We start from the raw sequence: 20477 nt of genomic DNA on the forward strand, positions 1-20477 counted from the left end.
TTGATCATTTTCAGTGAACATATTTACACTATGGAAGAGAAATTTTAAAAAGTCATTATTTTTTAAACTCCTTTATTAAAAGTATTTATCTGTCTTGATGCCTTTGGAACAATATAATTTTGAGGCATCACTGTGACCAACAAACCCTTGTCTTGTATGCAAAATATGTTTAATGAAGATTCAATCTTTCATTTAATTATCACTAGATCTACTTGCATTATCAGATGAGAGTGTTACAACTGTGGCAAATGAGAGTAAGTACCAAGACATTTATGGGAAACATGATTTAATATAAAGTGTCAATTCTAAAAGAGCATGTTTTTGTAAAAAGCTTGTTGGGTAAACTCATTCAAATTTTGATAATACTATCAGGCATGCATAATTATGTGTGGCAATTGTTTAATATACTGCCAATTATTTAGGTGAAATGTTATTTATAATACTTTGACAACTTGATAAAAGAAGGGAGTCTGGAAGCAAAAAATATTTTTTTCTTTTTTTTATTGTTACTGATTTTTATTACACCTAGTGAAAATACTTGATCATGCTCTCATTTGACACAAATGTTTTATTTTCCAATTAACAGTTTTGGTTCTATTGTGTTGCCAGTTGAAATCAGATGACCTTGTCTACCTTCTCATTCAAGAAATTATTGCAAAGGTAAGACCTCAATTTATTTTTCTGTGAATAATGTATTTTTTTTAAAATCAAATTATGCATTCACAGTTTAAAATGGTCTAATACCTCTAGAGATAGACCTTTTTTAATACACTGTTTCAATCAGGGAGTGTGTATTCCTCATGATGGGAGATTGTGGGTTCAAATATAAGCAGAGTTATACCAAATAGGTAGATGAACAAAGAACATGTTGGTGTTTATCATTATGAATTTCGTAAGAGTTAAAGAATGATGTGGCACAGAGTCCATTTGTAGAGTTGTTTCTACAGATAATTCCATATATAATGTTATGATTATAATTATCATCACTAAAGTCATCCAACTAGTCTCATGCTTGATTGTTGATGCAGCTAGAGTGAATGGAGCATTGTGGCCCAGTTAATTAGGGTTCTTGGGTTTGAATCCCAGCAATTGCGTAATTTCCTTCAGCAAGAAATTCATCCACATTGTGCTTCACTCAACCCAGGTGAAGTAAATGTGTACCCTGCAGGATTAAGTCCTTGAATGCATCAAGCATCTGAGCAGCTGGAGCTAAAGCCTAGTTACTACTCTATATATACATGTAATGCACAATTGAATGGGCAACTAGATAATTGGTACCTAAATGATTATTTACATGTATATTTTTTTTTGCTGTTACCAGTCCAAGTCCCCACTAACTTTGTAAAATCTTTCAACAGTTAAAGTTGTCAGTACTCCATGAACATGTCTTATGTTTGATACGGTATATGAAATTTTATGAATAATTTATCCACTTTTTTATTGGCAAGTATTGTAAGTACTGTAAATGGAACCAAAAATGCATTTGCAGGTACAGACCAGGCACAGTGCAAGAACATGCCTCCATGTAACTATTAAAAGACCTTGTCTCTCTTTGAACATATTGGTTCACCAGTTGATAGGGTTCTGGACTCCTGGTCTTGGCCTTTGCGTCAAGTGGTAGACCAACTGATCACAGACTGGTCCCTTGGAACCAGTAAAATCTTGCTCAGACCAGTATGGACTGCTCCCTACCCCCAACCTCTCACTGAACCCCCAGATTATCATGTGACCAATACTGGGTATGATATTTGCACAGCCTGTCAATGTATATCATGACATGTGGCTATCAGTTCTGAAAACAAATCATGGGTGTCGGGTGATTTTTCATCACGGTCCTGATGATGGCAGTGGGATGTTGCAAGACAAACTGAGCAGCATGGCTTGCTTCCTGTGTTTACTTGTATTTTGCAGTTAAATGTGAGAGCCATTTTGCCAGTTAGGCTTTTCATTTCAGAAGCTGGGACTGGATGTCTCACTTTGATCAAATGAGAAAGGTGTTTGTAATATATAGGCATGTAGACAATTTCATTGTCAACATGATATAAAAAGAATCTATGAAAAAAATACTTATTTCCAAATAAGTATTGTTTGTGTAGCAGCTATGGGTGATTGTGTATGTCACAAATTGGTCTTCATTCTCATATGAGGACCTACCTTGGCAAATGACTTGTCTACCCATTCCATCTGTCCCATGGACATGATATCCATATTATGCTTGCACTTCAGATTGGGTTAGACCATAAGAAAGTCCCGGGGGGGGGGCACTTGACCCAAAAAGTGATAGGGTCTGCCGCGGGTGAGACAAAAAACGGGGGCCTTGGAGTGGGCTTATTGTAAAAAGGATGGTCCTCGGAACAGGCTTCGGAACTACAAATGTTTGTTAAAACGGGGTCCTTGGAATAGATCACCGAGTCCGTACATGCATCCCCATGGACCGTTCATGCGTGCATGATGCAGCTATAGCTCGGCCTCCGTCAGGTGCGCTCGTGCAGAGGCGATGGTCAGATAGCGTGCTGCAGCCGCTTTTCACCAAAATTGCAGCTCACTGCAGCAGATCAATGTGACCGGAACGGTGTAACGTAAAAAAAATGCGAAGCAATGGATCAGATTTCTTTCTTATTTTTTTCTCGATAAGAAGAAAATAGTATCCCTTGGAGCGGCTTTCCTTGTTCTTTTTCTCAATAAGACAAAAATACTATGCCTTGGAACAGAAATTTGAATGTAAAAATGGGGGTCCCCTCCGCGGCACATACCCACTATGCATTATATACTGAGTGCCCCCCCCCTAGGAATAATAATAAATGATTAGATATTGTTCTGTGATCCAGTATTGTGCTTTACAGCTGCCCACTACAGTTTTGAAAGGCTTTGCTAAAGACACTTCCCATAAACTTTACCTTGAGATTGCATATGCAATAGAATAGAAGTCTTTCCTCTGCTAAAGATAATAGATCAGTAGGCCTGACTTTCAACCTTTCTAGTTTTGGTAAGGTAATATGTCATGAGACAGCTAGCATATTGACTGTTGTATGAAGAGGAGCAAATAAGAGATAGAGAAAGAGAGAGAGAGAGAAAGAACAAGCAAGAAGGAAAGAGATGATCGTGCAAAAATTGTGTGCTTTGGAACTGCAATATGTCTGAGGGTTGAAAAACAGCTTCTTTAGTTTTATAGCTGCTTGTATTACAATTTACATGAAAGGTTGCGCTCATGTCACTTACATAGGGTAATGGATTTTGAATAAATTATCTTCATACAGTGCAAATTAATGATAAAATATCCAGTCATGTTGCAGTTCTATGTCACCTAGATACCTAGGAAGCAATGGAGATTGTCATGTGGACTATACACACATTTTTTATTAAAATGCCAAATTGCTAAATTACACAAATTGCAGAGCATTATCCTTAGGCCATGTGTTCTATATTTAATGCACTAGATGCAAAATGGCTACCCAGCAGAAATTTATTTCTTGAAACGCTAATGCTCCTTTATTATGCATGTTACTGATAAAATCAGTAATGTTTTAGGAGCGCACTGACATGTCCTATCTATCAACAGACATGAGTGCTATTATTATTATTATTATATTGTTATTAATTCACTTAATCTTGCTTCTTACTGTTGGGACAAAGCATTACTTTGTATAAAACTGTTTATCATTGGATTTAGAAGAGTCACGCATACATATAGCAGACATTTTTAGAATCATAGACAGTACATGTGATTATCCACATATCTTATGACTTGAGAAGTTCACCACCATTATGTCATTGACAAATGGATTTACAGTAATTTACAGTAACAAGGCATTTTTCCTTTTTAAATACAGCTTTGTGATTTATTGTGATTTATACTTTGCATCATGGTCATTACTTAGGAAATAAACGACAGTTACCCTATACCTATGAACCCATCAGTGAAAATCATTCCCTTGCATTAACCACACTGCTTTTATAAAAGTATGTGTCTTCATTGGCATTCTTATATATCTTTAGACATTCTGTAAACAAGCCTTACACTTGATGGGGGATTTCTGACTAGAAAAGAATGACGTCCTGGGGTGTTTGTATATTAAAGCCCTGGATGGACTCGGTTTTCTATGTGACGTAGCGACAAGGCTGGGGCCTGACAGGGGTCGATTGCTAGATAATTTGACGTCACATTGATTTTTCCAGGATAGCATTCCATAAGTTCAAGGGGATGGGCTGAGAGGCAGAGTTCACTCTCTGTCACAGTGCAGACCTCAGCATAAGTTACAGAACCAATAAAAGCTTTACTTACAGTAGATCAAAACTTTTATTTTTTACACGGTTTTGTGTTGACTTACAAAAGATGTTTGTGAATAATTGTAACTTTACTTTTCCAGGCTGTCGGTACATGTATGGACATGTTCATGTAGTTTTTTTAACGTACAATATCCTTTACAGATAACAGAAGGTTGACTGGATGAATTGTAATCAGGAGTGACAAACCTGCTGTATTCAATATTTTTTTTACATTTTTATTCACACCTTTTTATTACCCTGGAGTACCCTTTATTTGTATTTTCCAGCACTGTGAAGCTGTATGGACATCTACTTATTGTTTTTTATGTTACTTTCACTTTCACTCTCAGTACAGGTCATTGGTCTCTTATTACCGCCCATCCCTCCTCTCAAGGTCCACTCTCCAAATAAAGCCACATTCTCGGTGTGGGTAGTACCTAGTCCAATGTTTATGTTTGTAATCTGGAGCTAATCAAGAGGGTAGATAGTGTAATGTCTGGCTGCACTTCATATTGTACTTGAAAGCACTTTTGTTTTCTTCTTCTGAGCCTGGTTTGTTCATACAGCCAACATGTACTATAGTACGTATGGCAAATCTTGTAATTATTAGAGCGACTTTTTTTTTAGGGGGGGGGGGAATGGGATGATACGTGTTAATAAAATGCACTCTATGAGCCAGTATTTTAGCTTCATGGCGGATGTCACCAAATATTCTTCTTTCTCCAGACCTCCACTAATAAATCATTTAATGTGCAACTTTCCAATGTACATTGTCTTCCATCTTTTCCCATACCAACTAATATGCCCAGTGCAGAGTATTTTCTGAAATATTGTTAGGGCCTTTACATAAGAAGGCCATTCAGGAATGTATTCAGTCCTTTACATGTAGGTCACTCAAGAATCACCAGAGCTTTATATTAAGCCAAGTAGACCATTAACAATAAGTGGTACCAGCCAGTGTTATACCTACAGTGGTCGACAGTGGTCAGCCCAAATGGCACTAAAGGTTTCTGACCACCACTAACATGAAAAACACTATTTCCAACCACCACTAATTTCAGATGAAAAGTATTTCTAACACAACTCCTTGCAAAGAAGAATTGCACTTGTGTTAATTTCCATCTTAATCTTGTTTTACTGGCATAATTTACAATAACCTTTCTTATATTTGATAAATACTAGTGGGTTTTCAAAGATTTGCTAATGTCAAGTTGTCATTACATAATGTTCATTCACTTCCTGCTTTAAGACCACTATCAAACACGGCCTAAAAAACCCCTTGGTATTGCCTTGAAATTGCAATCTCCACTAGAAAGGATGTAGCTAGAACACTTTTTCAAGCATACCAATTCTTCCAGCAGGCATGGTATCAGTGCATTAAGATCAGTGCGCGAGTTGCTCTCAGGCATAGAGTACGAGATGACAAGCCTCAAGTCATCTTTTAAAGAACTCCATTCCATCTGAAAAATTCAGGCATTGTTGATTTTACACTAAAAGAGATATGATTTTCCTATCATCCACACAGAAGCAAATTTTTCTACTTGTGGCAAATCTAATTCATCCTTTGATTTTATTTCATTATACTTGAATGTACATGTACATTGTATGTAGTGATGGTGGTCTTTGGTAGATGTGAACATGGCCTGTTTACAAAGATGATGATGATGATGCTGATGAGGCTGATGGTGATGATGATGATAATGATGGTGATGATTGTAATAATGATGATGAGAGTGATGGTGATGATGATGGTGATGATGATGATGGTATTGATGATGATGGTATTGATGATGATGATGATATAGATGATGCTGCTACTGCTGCTGCTGCTGATGATTATAATGATGGTGATAATGATGGTGATGATGATAGTGATGATGGTGATGATTGTAATAATAATGATGAGAGTGAGAGTGATGATGATGATGTTGATGATGATGGTATTGATAATGATGATGATGCAGATGATGATGATAATGCTGAGCTGCTGATGATTATAATGATGGTGATGATGATGATGATAATGATGGTGATGATGATAATGATGGTGATTATGATGATAATGAACATGATGAGAGTGATGATGATGAGGCTGATAATGATGGTGGTAATGATGATGATGATGATAATGATGGTGTTGATGGTAATAAAGATGGTGAGAGTGATGATGATAATGATGGTGATGATGATGATGCTACTACTTCTGCTGCTGCTGATGATAATGATGGTGATGGGGATGATGATGATGATGGTAGATGATGATGATGCTACTATTTCTGCTGCTGATGATGATGATAATGATGGTGATGATGGTAATAATGAACATGATGAGAGTGATGATGATGAGGCTGGTAATGATGGTGGTTGTGATGATGATGATGGTAATGATGGTGATGATGGTAATAATGATGATGAGTGATGATGATAATGATGGTGTTGATGGTAATAATGATGATGATAATGATGATGATGATAATGATGGTGATTATGATGATGATGATGATGAGAATAATAATGATAGTGATGATGATAATGATGGTGATGATGATGACGATGATCATGATTGTGGTTATGATGATAATGATGGTGATTATGATGATGATAATGATGGTGATGATGGTAATAATGATGATGAGAGTGATGATGATAATGGTAATGATGGTAATAATGATAATGGTGATAATAATAATGATGATGATAATGATGGTGATTATGATGATAATGTTGATAATTTTGAGATTGATGATGATGATGATGATGATGATGAGAGTGATGATGATGGTGATGAAAATAATGATAGTGATGGTAATGATGTTGATGAATGATGGTGATGATGACAATGATCATGATGGTGATGATTATGATGATAATGATACTGATGATGATAATGATGGTGATAAGGATGAATTACATTTGGAATTGGAGTGTTCAATTTGATTCAACCATGTATGAAAACAAATTCAACATTATTTTTCTTTCCACTTTTCACCTGTAAACCTATTTTCAAGTTTGTTAAAAAAAGAGGTTCCAATGAATTGAGATTGAATTAGTACACAAGTTTATACTTTACCTGAATTTAACTCCTCAATTCAATCATTAGCGTTTTGAGTATGATGCATTACTGTATGGTTGTAACAAATTTTCACATACATTTGTCAATTACAGTAATTGATTATTTCATTTTATGTATTCAATTGCGATTTCATTGTGAAGATTTCTTTGAGGTGGTTTTTTGAAATGATTAATTTAAAACTTAATGAATGTGGTGTTCCTTGTATGTAGTCTTCAAGTAACCCAGTCTTAACACCATTCTGAACTACATATGTTCACATGTATCACACAGTCAGATACCCTCCAACATTTAATTGATCACCCTATCACTGTCTGACCTTTAGTTATCTTATTGAAGACCTTTTTTCACATTTAGCCAGCTGTTTAAGCTTGAAAGGTAATCAAACTAAATGTGTAGTCATTTAATGTCCCCCCTGCTGACAATACACTGTCACTTACTGAAAGGTCATACTACTGATACAGGAGCTCCATCCACACAGCCTATGACTTTTGCAGAAACCCAAACTGATAGTGACTGTTAGCCTTGTTTCGTATATTCTTAATGTTTTTTTGTATACTTGTTCAAATTAATCTTGTGATCCTCGTTGTACATTTATTAAATACTGCCCAGTATCCAAGAAGTGTTTAACATGTACAGTTGTACAGTGGTGCTCAATAGTTAGAGAACCCCTATCAATCATGTTCTGCCATTTTTTAGATATTTAATTGTGAAGTCAGGTGATTCACATTCTAGAGTTTGTTTCTCTGGGCTCGCCAAACACTGTGGTGTTGTCATCTACCTTCAATAGTCAGCATGAAGAAGTGCATTTGTGGTGGGTTTCTAACTAACTTCTGAGCACCACTGTACGTGTTGTGTACGGTATGCTGTAAGCCTCACAAATAGTATGGGTTAGATTAGTACCAGATCCAAACACCTGAATCATCATTTTCCAGTTCAAGTTTAATACTAGTGGGTAGTTTACATTTTACCTGCTTTTTGTAGTCCTTATTTTATTTTTTCATTTTTACACTTTTTAAAAGCCTGCAAAGTGTGACCATGTTCTATCACTTCGGTCACTGATTGTAAAAAAAATGTTTTGGTGACTACGTCAGAATGTGTCAGTTACCCCTCCCCCCTCTCCTCTCTCTTGCTATGAAGTGTATTCTTATTTGTGTATAAACTATAATCTGATTTTTGGGGGTCTAATTTACTGTTTATCATTTTGAATTTATATTGAATTGTCAGGTGCCTTTTATTCGTCTCAGTGGATATGTGCTTACATGTATTGTGATCACATTCAGGAGTACATGTATATTGTGCATAATCTCTTCAATTGATATCAATTACCAGTAATCTCAAATTGAATGTGAATTGTAAATTGTCAAAACATTAATATATCAACTGATCATTTTAGGGGCCTATTAAAATCTAAATCAATATTAATGTTTATTCATAGATTAAAGTCCAATACCACACTTAATTTTCATATAATATGTACTTGACAATTCATTGCTCTGACAGGGACAGGGGTGGAGGAAATCTGATGCACAGACTAATTGAGAAAATAAACCTTGTAATGAATGATTGAACAGCTGTACAAATCACTCATTTTCTTCACCCATTCACAGCTGTACTGCGGTTTTCCCTAAGAGCCCTTTCAGTAACCCTGTGAAGTCTAATGTTTATATTTTGCAAATTCACATACATATTGCATGTATTACTGATGAAAATTTGAATGATTTTTTTATGACATGATTAAATCAAGGAGGGGGAGGAGAAGAAGGAAAAGAAAAAAATTTAAAACAAAGAAGAAGTAAAAAATATAAGGAAAAGAAGAAGAGGAAACAGAAAAAAAGAAGAAAAGATAAAGAAGAAGAGAAGAAAAAAATTACTGCATGTAAATATTTTGATGCATTTTTTCTCCATAATATTCAGATTGAATCAGGATGTGGATATCAGCAGAGTCTTCCATACCTGTCTCTGATTGGTCAGTTACTGCAAACCATTCCTGCCTTGGCACCAACTCTAGCTCAACATGGAGGTACATGTAATTGAAGTCATTAAAGTAACTGTTGCCCATACAAGGTTCCTGTATCAATTCTCTGTGTTATGATAATACATATGTGCTAAAAACTACACACCACATATATGTATTGATGGTTGTACTTTAAAGGCATAAGTTAAAGTTATAGACATGTATTTAGAAAAAAAGGAGAGATTAAATATGTACATGGTGATGGATGCCTTTCTATTAACCTAAAAACTCTGAAATCACCAAAAAATAAAAAGAAAATGCTTTTGATTTGTTATAATCAAGTTTATTGTGTTGAAATTAAGATGGTGTTTCCGGCCACTTTATATTTCACCTTTGTAGAACACTAAATAATGATTTTTGGAAGCGACTATTTGTGGGCTTCATTTTGTAACATATCACAGACACAGGTGATAAGTGGGACCTCACAGCTCATTTTTAAAAAGTCAAATCAATGTTATTTAATGCCTTTAAAGGGTTCGGTTTTTGGTTCCTGGGCTAACAGCTGAGGTTTGACTTCACAGCCCTTTGGTTTAAGAGTATAGTTAACAAATGAATATAACACCTCCACACACACATGTAGAAGTCAATCACATTTTGAAGACTGAAATGATAGTGATAATAATATTCTAATTCTATATTGTGCTAACAGTTATAAGTCTCAATAGCACTCTAATAAGGTAGTGTGGGAAAGAAAGAGAGAAAGAATATTAAAAACAATCATATTGAACCTAAATACATCATACATATGTAACATGGCCAATGATTTGAAAACTACATGTAATATCAGATGAAGATATGAACCTATTGAAAAACCCTCAAAATTGTGATTGAGACATTTCAAGAAGTTAAACTGTTAAAGAATCCATAAATATGAGTAAATCTCTACTCTTATTTGTCATCCAGGGAGGTCTGTATTATTTTTGGAAAGACTTCATGCATACATGTGTATATATAATATCAGATGAAGATCCTATTGTTTAAAAAAAACCTCCACAGATTCATGACTAAGATATTGAAAGAAGTTAAACTGTTTAAGTATTCATGAATTTGAATCAACCTATCCACTCTAAATTCTTATTGAGGGTGGTCTATCATTTTGGGAAAATCTAGATGTACATGTAATATCAGATGAAGATATGAACCAATTATTAAAAAACCTCACATATCGATAATTGAGACATTGCAAGAAGTAAAACTATTTAAGTATTCATGAATAAAAATCAACCTCTCCACTCTGATTTTTTATTGAGGGTGTTCTGTATTATTTTTGGAAAAACAAACATGTATATTAATATCAGATGAAGATATGAACATGATTAAACCTCAACAGATCGATGAGTAAGACATTGCAAGAAGTTAAATTGCTTTGAGAATTCATGAATATGAATGAATCTCCAGAAAATTTCTTACTGTGGGTGGTCTGCATTTTGGGGGAAAAAACTACATATCCATGCAATATCAGATGAAGATATGAACCTATTATAAAAACCCCCCAACAGATTGTTGAATAAGACATTGCTAGAGATTGAATTGTTTGATAAATCATGAATATAAATTAACCTGCCTAGTCTGATTTCGTTTATTGAGGGTGGTCTGTATTGTTTTAAGGAAATTCATGTGTTTATTTTGAATCTCTGAGAGAATATGTCATTCATTTTTATTTATGTATATTGCATGAAAAGCTCATTGTCCCATATATACCCAGTTGTTGTGTGTCCGGTAAATCAAGTTTAGACAACCATTTGGAATGGTTAAGAGGAAAAGTTCCATCAATTTTTAGTATAGAATGTTTAGCAATATTATGGAGAACATAACTTAGGAAGATTTCAGCTATTTTAGGATTGAATTCATATTTTATATACAATCCCAACCCCCCGCCCCATCTTACAGTTTTTAACAGACATACATGTAAGTCGGCTCTCAAATTTAAAGCTGCTCTCTTTGTAGTTATGATATCTACTGTTTATAAATATATACCTGTATGTACCTATTTCATAATTTATACATTATTGTATGATTGAGAATGAGTATTTAGCTGTTATTAGTGTTAATGATCTGTGCAAAAACAAAACAAAAGAAGCAAATCAAACACAACACTCTTATCAAATAGAACATTATGAGTTTTATTTTTAACATTTTGTAGCATAAAATAAGGGGTAACCAAGATTTAATTACAGTTGCATATTTGGAAAGATGATGCCTCAGAGAATTTGAGTTTAACAATGCATCTTCATCTTTACCATCGTCATCATCACCATCATCAATGACATCCTTATCCTCATCACCATCCTCATCATCATCATCAACATCATCATCATTACGAGGTACATTTCTGCCACAACACAACAATCATATTCTGCACATTTTCTTAATTCCAATGAACATGCATGTAATCCTTTAATGGGAGTTTCCAACTGATGTGTGCTTTAAAATCCAACCCTTTCCCCATATATAGACAGTCTGCTGGACTATCTGGTCTCCGGCCTTGCCTCCCCATCAGAAGATGTCAAAACGAGCATCGTCTTCCTCCTGGCACGACTCCTGGGCCCGCTGCATGAGAATGACATTTATCCCCAGCTCAGCGTACAAATCACTCATGCCATACTCGCCATACTATCATCAGCTAAGTCACTAGAGCTACAGACGAATGGCATAGGTTAGTTTGCCCAACCCATGATCACCCTGTTCATATGCTGAATTACAACTGCTGTCTCCTTTTTAAAACTGTAATTTATTTTTTTCTATGTTAATTAGGCATATGTATGTCCTGATAAATCCTGGCTGGAAAAATGGCATAAAAACATTTTTTCCCCCATGGGCCTGTGTCATAAAGACTAACTGTAGTAATTTGGAAAAAAAACATAGAAACATTCATTCTGATTGGTTGCTGAGCCCTGTTACGATGGTAGATGCCACACTGGCAAAGTTTGTTATTTTTCATGAATTGGGTCCCAGGTCAGTTGGGATATTCAACATCCAAGGTCGAATTGTCCAGGGTTGCGGGCCGGGATGTCCAGGGTGCAGCTGTCCGGTGGTCGGGCTGTGCGGACCCCGACCCACAATGCTATTCCATTGTTGCAGTCAGGGCATTTGTTTAGTGCTGCCTGACTTTTAATAATGCTAATCGGAATATCAGTGATTACTTTTCACACTTGCAATACATGCCACTTTCTAATAGGCTTAGGCCTCATTGATCCATGCATATGTGGAGATGTACAACTTAACACCTCCATTGTGCATGAACATGCATGCCCTCTGTCATAGTGGCATTCATGCCAATTTGAGCATGTAAATTGTGCATACCATTCTCCCTTTATTTTTTGATAGCCATTGTCAATGCCAAAGGTTATCCTTCCCTATATAAAAGGTATGCCATAGATGTATCCACCCATGCTGGAGGAAACAAAAACTCATTCCCATTCATACATTGTAATTACAGCACGTTTTCCAGCAAGTCTATGATCTTATAAAAACTTATTATTATAATGAAGGCTAATGCAACTTCTGCAAATGAACTACAGGGAGATGCTATTGTCAAAGGCTTTTTTCCCCACAATCATGTACATGTGTGTTTATATATAAAGTCAATTTTGGGTTAAAAGTCATAAGTCATAAGTTTGTAATTAATTTGCAAGTTTGCACTTGATTTTTATACTGGTATGCTTCCTGGAACAAGCAGTATACATTTTTCTATATTTTACAATGGATATGTCAACTGTAAATTTGCCTCTGAAATTTGCAGTTGATTGCAAATAGTTTCTTGCTACACGCCACTAGACCCATTACGATAGTACTAGTATTTGACACATTAAAAAGTCAATTTAAGATCAAGGTAGTTCTTTGCAATACATTAGCATGTATTCTATGATCCGTACTTGGATAAATAAAATTTTTGTTGTGATTTCCATGAATTGCATTGCATTGCATTTTCCAAGAAACATAGAATACCAAGGCCCTGTTGCATAAAAGTTACTATTGAGGTATTAAACTTAGCCATCCAATGGTAACTACCATGGTAACGCTGATCACCAACCAATCAAAATCAAGGATTCCAGACAACCATTGGATGGAAAACATAATGGTACATTTTATGCAACAGGGCCCTTTATGTACATGTACATGTGGACTTGGATGATTGCAATACATAGAGGTATAGACCCTTTTTGTATATGCATTGAAATGATGTTTACAACAAAATTCTTTGCCCGGCTGATGCTTTACTTTACTCCTACCCATGGTACACCCACTTCCTGTTTTAGTTGATGCTCTTTCACATTGGCATGTCATCTCTGATAAACATATTTTGACTTTGATGGGTCTCACGCCATGCATTGAAAGTTAAAAGGGTGGCAAATAACACTATTTCAACCATTCCATACAGGGGCTGGCTGCTGTGGAATCATTGAAGTCCAAAAAGGTTGCAACCATTATTTTTGTTTTCAATATATACATGTATGTTGGTATTGAATAGTAAATCTATTCTCTTCCAATACAATATAAATTTGACATGAATATGCATGTATTGTTTAATCAATGAGCATTTTTACCTTTGCCATTATTACCTCTGCCATTTTTACACCGAGCCGGATGTGCTAGACCTCGCTTGTTTGTGCGTTATAAATGTTTTGATTAACTTTGAAATGTTAAGTCAACTTGGCATAGGTTGAAACCCTCATTGGTGTGAAGATTGATTGTGTTCAATAGGAGACCCCTGTTGGCTCAAATGTGTGTGTGCCTGCTTCAGACCTTACAATTACAAACTTACAGTTGTGAATACATGAACCTACAAGGTTCCTAAGTTCAGGAGTCCCACAAAATATACAAAGAAAAAAATGCAATTAAAATGTGCATAGTCTCTCTGAATAGTTAAGACCACATCCTCTTTCTTTTATCATGTTTTTTTGTAATTTTGGCCATGTACATCAATTCAGATGGTTCCAGAGGAAACTACTAATTACAAAATAATGGTTAATGTTTTCCTTTAGCAAGAAATTTGTCCACGCTGTGCTGCACTCGACCCAGTTGAGGTGAATGGGTACCCGGCAGGATTAATTCCTTGAATGCTCGAGCGCTTATAGGCAGCCCAGCTAAAGCGGGGGTAATAATAGCAGGGCCCCTTGGGAGAACAGTTTTTGGAATTGAAGTGGCTACCTTGGGTAAATATACCGCTATTATTATCATTATTATTATAATGCTCTGATAGTTCTTATTGTCTAACCAAACATTCATTTATTGCAGCAATGCTGAGGAGGTATCTATTCTTTCTGTCTTTATCTTTACAAAATATAATAAACCCTCTAGAATAAGGCCCATCTTTCTCTTAAAGCCTCCTTGATCAATGTCCTTGATTTTGCCATCTTTCCTGTACAGGGTTGCTGAGGAGACTCTTAGAGATCAAGGAACTAACCCTTCTCTTGATGAGGCCAGACACCCAACCTAGTTTTTCTTCTGTAATGAAGAAGGTAAGATGATCCTCAAGGTGTACCCTTACAGGATGGGGGGAAAGACAGACCCCCATCACGCTGAAAGGTTAATGGGGCATCACATGCTATTTCCTTTGACTGGGATTAAGATCAGTGCTACCATTTCAAAGGGTGGTGGTGATGTGCCCAATGGACTGGTCTCAAGTTACTGTAATTTTAGTGACCCTTCCCTGTCCATCAATGGCTAAAGTTGTATGACAATGTACCCATCTGAGAAGCATTTCACGAAAGGACTTGTCAAACACTTTATCTGACAATGGTAAATGTTGGTAATTTTTTTACCTGATTACTATAAGAAAGCATGAATGCTTGTAAGCAAGCAACCAGAGGAACAATGGCTCAAGGTCCTCTCCAAGGGACCTGGTAATGAGGATTAATTCCTTACCAAAGGGCACTAGCGCACCAAGTGGAAATCACACCTGGGCCAGTGGAATCCAAAACCCCGGTTCTACCGACTGAGCTATTGCGTCTCCTGTTTTATCTGACAGTTTCCTCTCAGCCAATCAGAATCAGGCAAAGTTGTCAGATCTCGCAACTGTCTTGTCAGACAGAAATGTTGATGAAATGCTCCCTTGTCTTTGGCAGCATGTTGCATCAGTTATGCCTTGATCTGCCAGGGATGCATTTTTTTTTCAGACCAATTAAAGCCTGTCCAGAAGTCATCACCTTATCTTCAGAAAATATCTAACGTTGCTTAAAAAGAATCCATTCTAAAAAGTAAAATTTTCCTTTTGTATCACTTTGATTAGAATCCCAATTCAACCTGTTGAAATCTAACAGGGGGGGACCACATTGATTTACTTTAGTTCTTCACATGTTTCAATGATGCAGACCTTGGTGCCTGAAAAGTGCTGACAACTTGAATTTCTGGTATCCTTTTCAGCTTAAAAAGCATGTCAACAATCGTGGGTAAAATTCATCTATAAACACTTTAAAGCAAACACCTCCAGTTTGAATAGTTTTGTTGACATTGTTATCTCTGAGTGACATTGCTTTAATTGAAATTTAAAACTCTTCTTCAAGTACAAAGTATCTAGAGCATCATATCAGGATTTCCCATATTCAAAAGGTGGAGCCGTTTTCAACCAATCAGATATTTTGGGGAAAATGGGCATTTAATCCCCCTCCCATTTTTAAAAATCCTTTATGTGTTTGAAATCAGCTTCTGCAAATTGTGTTATGGTGCAATGCAAGATATGATTTATGTAGCATAAGTACATGTAGCAAAAAAACAGCCCCTGCAGAGTGGCATAGGCAGGACTTTGCAACCAAGAGCAAAAAGTGCTATAACATTAACAAATATCTGCTAAACTCGCATCCTAGCACCATTTCATGAACTTGCTGATAGACATGGAGAGTAAAGATAATCTATATGTAGTTCCCAAGAACACGTTCCAGCTGGGCATAAAACCTTTGAGTAACCAACAAAAAGCTTGATTAGTAAAATCACTTCTACCCCCATGACTTTGAAACGGTATTAATCACTTACCGGTATTCTTTGATCAACTATCATTCTTGTTTACATATTTTATGTTTCAACTGTTCTTCGGGTATAAGCTTTGTCAGTTTTGATTTTGAAAGCAATAAAAAAAATACAAAACATAACTAAAACCGAAACCCACAAGCCTCCTTGGTTAGACTTCCCTTGAAACCTCATTCATTAGCTTTGTGTGATAGAAAACATATGTGCTAGCCCATCTCAACCATTCATGTACTGAAAATCCATACCTTCACCCCCCCCTCTCCTGGCCCCATCTCTATCTTTTATTTTATGCTCTTTACATATTGTATATATTTCATTAATGAAAGTCAATGACACAATTCAATTTTCAATTCAATTTTAATTTTAATTATTTCACTTCCATCAAACAAAAACAAATTGTATACCATTGTATACGATGTGTTTTTGCCTATGATAATTCATTCACTAAAATTTCAAGGGCATTTCCCTTCCACAGGGCTTTATAATGATAATAATTTGAAGCCTTGAGGAAGGTGGAGGCCCCCCAAAATGTCTGTCTACATGTATATCCCTCTCCTTTTCTTTTTGGATTTCAACAAAAGTATAATCAGTACGGTCCCCTTTCATGCTTCTAGCTATAATCTCTATGCCTCCCCATCTACCATATCTGCTTTATATTCCCTTCTTTCTTTTTATCTCCCCCCCTCTTTTGATTCCTCCTTGCTTTCATCATTCACATTTTATATTCGGCAAGAAAGCTTGAGACTCTCCATTCTCTATATCTCTCTCTCCATCCCCCTGTCTCTCTTGCTTGCTCTCTCTCTCCCTCTGGTGGGTGTTTCATTAAGCTGTTTGTAAGTTATGAGTGACTATAAGAACTTGTGAACCTTTCCTACACGCTAAATAATCACCAATGTACATTTAATGGTGAAGATCATTTACCACAAGTAAGAATCACCGCCCTTTCTTAAAGACCTGGTCACACCGCCCAAGCATTGTTGGAGCGGTCGTGGAGCAGTAGGGAGAGAGGGTCGAATTTTGATGACAAAATTGGGGGAAAAAATTGTAAACAAAAATAAAAAAAAAACATAAAACAATCGAAATCGAAAATGGTGAACGGTAGCAAGCGGTGATGATTTTTTTCTCTCCACTCCAAGACCGCTCCAACAACGCTCGGGCGGTGTGACCAGGCCTTAAAGTCGCTCTTAACTTACAAACAGCTTTATGGCATGGTCCCCTTCATGTCATTTCATCACCCACCTTTCTTTTTCTTCACCCTCTCTCACATCCTTTTATCCTGAATCTCTCCAGGGTCCATTGATCGTACCACATTCCTTTCTGGGGCTCACCAGCCGTCCATCACCTGGGCTTATACAACTTGTGTAACTCCAAAGGGTTTATAGATGCTCACATGTCACTCATTTAAACATAGATGGCAGTATAACACTATGATTACTGTTTAAGAGGCTGTTCTCCTTACCCAACCATAAGATTAATATTGGCAATACTAGTTTTATATTCATAAAATCTTAAAAAGAAATATATAGAATGCTTGTATTTAGTGAGGTCATTTACACATAAACTTTCTCTCAATGTGTCTTGAATTATGTTGCAAATCATAATTCTATATTACATGTGCTAAAGGAACAATTTTGTTCTCCATTTTTCATTCCTGGTAGCCATGTAGTTTGAACCATGCCCATGTGATTGATATTGTCTTCTACATACTTATATCAAGTTTAGACTGAACCTCTGTGTAAATGAAATGTCCCCACAAGATGGAGCTCTTCCAGTTTAGCCCCTACAGAAGTTCCATCCATAATTTGCAAGAAAAATGACTGCTGGTCATTAAGATGTAAAACAAATACAAGTTTTAATACACTCCATCTGTCCATTGTCACAAAAATTTGGTTGAAAAAGTTCACTTATTTAAAAAAAAGTCATTAATTGCATTTCATAAGACCACTTCACTCAGAAATTCTGGTGTATTTGTTTTACCCCAGGAAGTAAAATCCATATGTCCATTGTCACAAAAATTGGTTTCAGAATGGACTAATTCTGAAAAAAAAATGTCATTAATTGCATTTCATAAGTCCGCCTCATTCTGAAATTTGGTATATTTCTCTGCAATTTCTTAACCATCTACTCTCTCACTGTCAGGACTGTATACTCTCTCCCATTAATGATAATTATAAAATTTAAAGTGCTTAGAAAGAAAGTGTTAAGCGCTATGTAAATGTAACTATTATTATTCAATGCAGATCCTCCTGAACAGGAATGAGGTGCTTCAGATCAGTTGTGTTCAATGCATATCACAGGTGGTAGTACAGGATTCTCTCGAAATAGGGTACAGTGGCCCCTCCCACACCCAGGCACTTCTCCAGGAGGACATGGCTGAATTCCTCTTTGAAGCACTTTCAACCACCAATGATCTTATGCTTGGGTAAATCATCTTCTTTGATTTTTCTTTTGCAATTAAAACAGAATGAAGGTGTCTCCATCTGGAATTGTTGATTTGTGCCATCCATTGTGATATCTTTGATTTTCTTTTTTTTTCTGCTGCTAATGCTTACTGAGTAGTGTAGAAAGAGGAGGAGAGAAAGAGAGTGGGGGAGGGGAGAGAAAGTAGAAATACTTTCAGTATTAGGACTCCAATAGGAGCCTAGTAATGAATTTCTCATAAAAATGAATTGCTGTTATAGCTTCCGTCAATGCCTGATGTATGAAGTAGAGTAAGCACTACTATATTTAAACTGTTTCAGTTTCATTTAGAATCTTGAGGAGCCCCAATTTTGTTTTGGTCTACTTTGTTTTAAGAGAAAAAAATAATATACATTACCAGATACCTCAAAATGTTATGGATGACATGAATATATTGCATGCAAAGTTCTATATGACACAAGTTTTTTTTTATTTGAGTAATTTCTGTAACAGACAAATCCAGATATAAATAATCTCCCTTTATCAGGTGTTTTTCTCCTCAACCACCGGGCCCTTTACTATAAGAGATAGAAATCAATTTTACAATTAGGCATAACTGTAAGTCTATGGTAAAACCATGCACATAAAAATTACAATCAATTGTAGATATGAAGCATTTATCTCTTGTCACACCCCCAGCTCTATCTTCTGTTGTCTTCTGCTACTGTCCAAGCACGAGACTTTCTTCACCAAGTGCCACACTGTCTATGGGATAGAGGCCATTGTGAGAACATTGCAGAACTGCCAGAAGATAAGCTGTACTGATACACTCACACAAGGGTAAGACCACTGCCTCATTCCTACTGTCATGCGATCCGTTACAAACACATCGGATGGCCCTTCATAACTGATTGCGACGATTTTTTAACCATTTAGATTTTTTTGTGATCAGTACGATAGCCATGACTGATCTGATGTGATCTGATATGATCACTATGATTATTACACAATTAAGATCACTGTTTCAATCGTGACACGAATCGTGAAAGTGGGAACAAGGTATCATTCAACTTACAGTCAATACTTATGTATTTTCTTTGATGCCCCAATATGAACCAATATGACATTGAATGTATGGGCAGCGCGCAACACTGGCACGGTCTGACAGTCTCACACCAGTAAAAGTAATGTCGGGCCAGTAACTTTTCAGAAATAGCCAGATTTACTGGTCCGACATGACCAGTATAAAAATATATAAACTGATACATTTTATATTTTCTTCTCTTTTGTTAGTCATAAAAATGGCTCTGGAGTCTAATAAAATGGCTCTAATGATTTATGTTGTAGTGTGTTTGTGTACTTTGCAATAGTTTTTTTTCTCACCTGCGAAGCAAAGTGAGACTATAGGCGCCGCTTTTCCGACGGCGACGGCGACGGCGGCGTCAACATCAAATCTTAACCTGAGGTTAAGTTTTTGAAATGACATCATAACTTAGAAAGTATATGGACCTAGTTAATAAAACTTGGCCATAAGGTTAATCAAGTATTACTGAACATCCTATTAAAGTTTCATGTCACATGACCAAGGTCAAAGGTCATTTAGGGTCAATGAACTTAGACCATGTTGGAGGAATCAACATCGAAATCTTAACCTGAGGTTAAGTTTTTGAAATGTCATCATAACTTAGAAAATATATGGACCTAGTTCATGAAACTTGGACATAGGTTAATCAAGTATCAATGAACATCCTGCATGAG

At 36.1% G+C, this 20477-nt stretch overlaps 1 protein-coding gene across 1 annotated transcript; it reads left to right on the forward strand.

Moving 5' to 3' along the window:
- Positions 1-384: 384 nt before the first annotated feature.
- Positions 385-19563, forward strand: LOC121422604 (meiosis inhibitor protein 1-like). Its single transcript, XM_041617756.1, has 7 exons — positions 385-391; positions 587-660; positions 9254-9359; positions 11809-12009; positions 14724-14815; positions 18560-18741; positions 19419-19563. Exons 1-7 carry the CDS (start codon positions 385-387, stop codon positions 19561-19563), a joined length of 807 nt encoding a protein of 268 aa, XP_041473690.1.
- The last annotated feature ends 914 nt before the right edge of the window (positions 19564-20477 follow it).

The sequence above is a fragment of the Lytechinus variegatus genome, chromosome 10 (assembly GCF_018143015.1).
Source record: "Lytechinus variegatus isolate NC3 chromosome 10, Lvar_3.0, whole genome shotgun sequence".
Taxonomy (NCBI): Eukaryota; Metazoa; Echinodermata; class Echinoidea; order Temnopleuroida; family Toxopneustidae; genus Lytechinus; species Lytechinus variegatus.

Excerpts from the sequence above, each read along its gene's own strand:
- LOC121422604 (XM_041617756.1), top strand. Across the intron at positions 9,360-11,808 it reads AACTCTAGCTCAACATGGAG|ACAGTCTGCTGGACTATCTG; the intron begins GTACATGTAATT and ends CCCCATATATAG. Across the intron at positions 14,816-18,559 it reads TTTCTTCTGTAATGAAGAAG|ATCCTCCTGAACAGGAATGA; the intron begins GTAAGATGATCC and ends TATTCAATGCAG.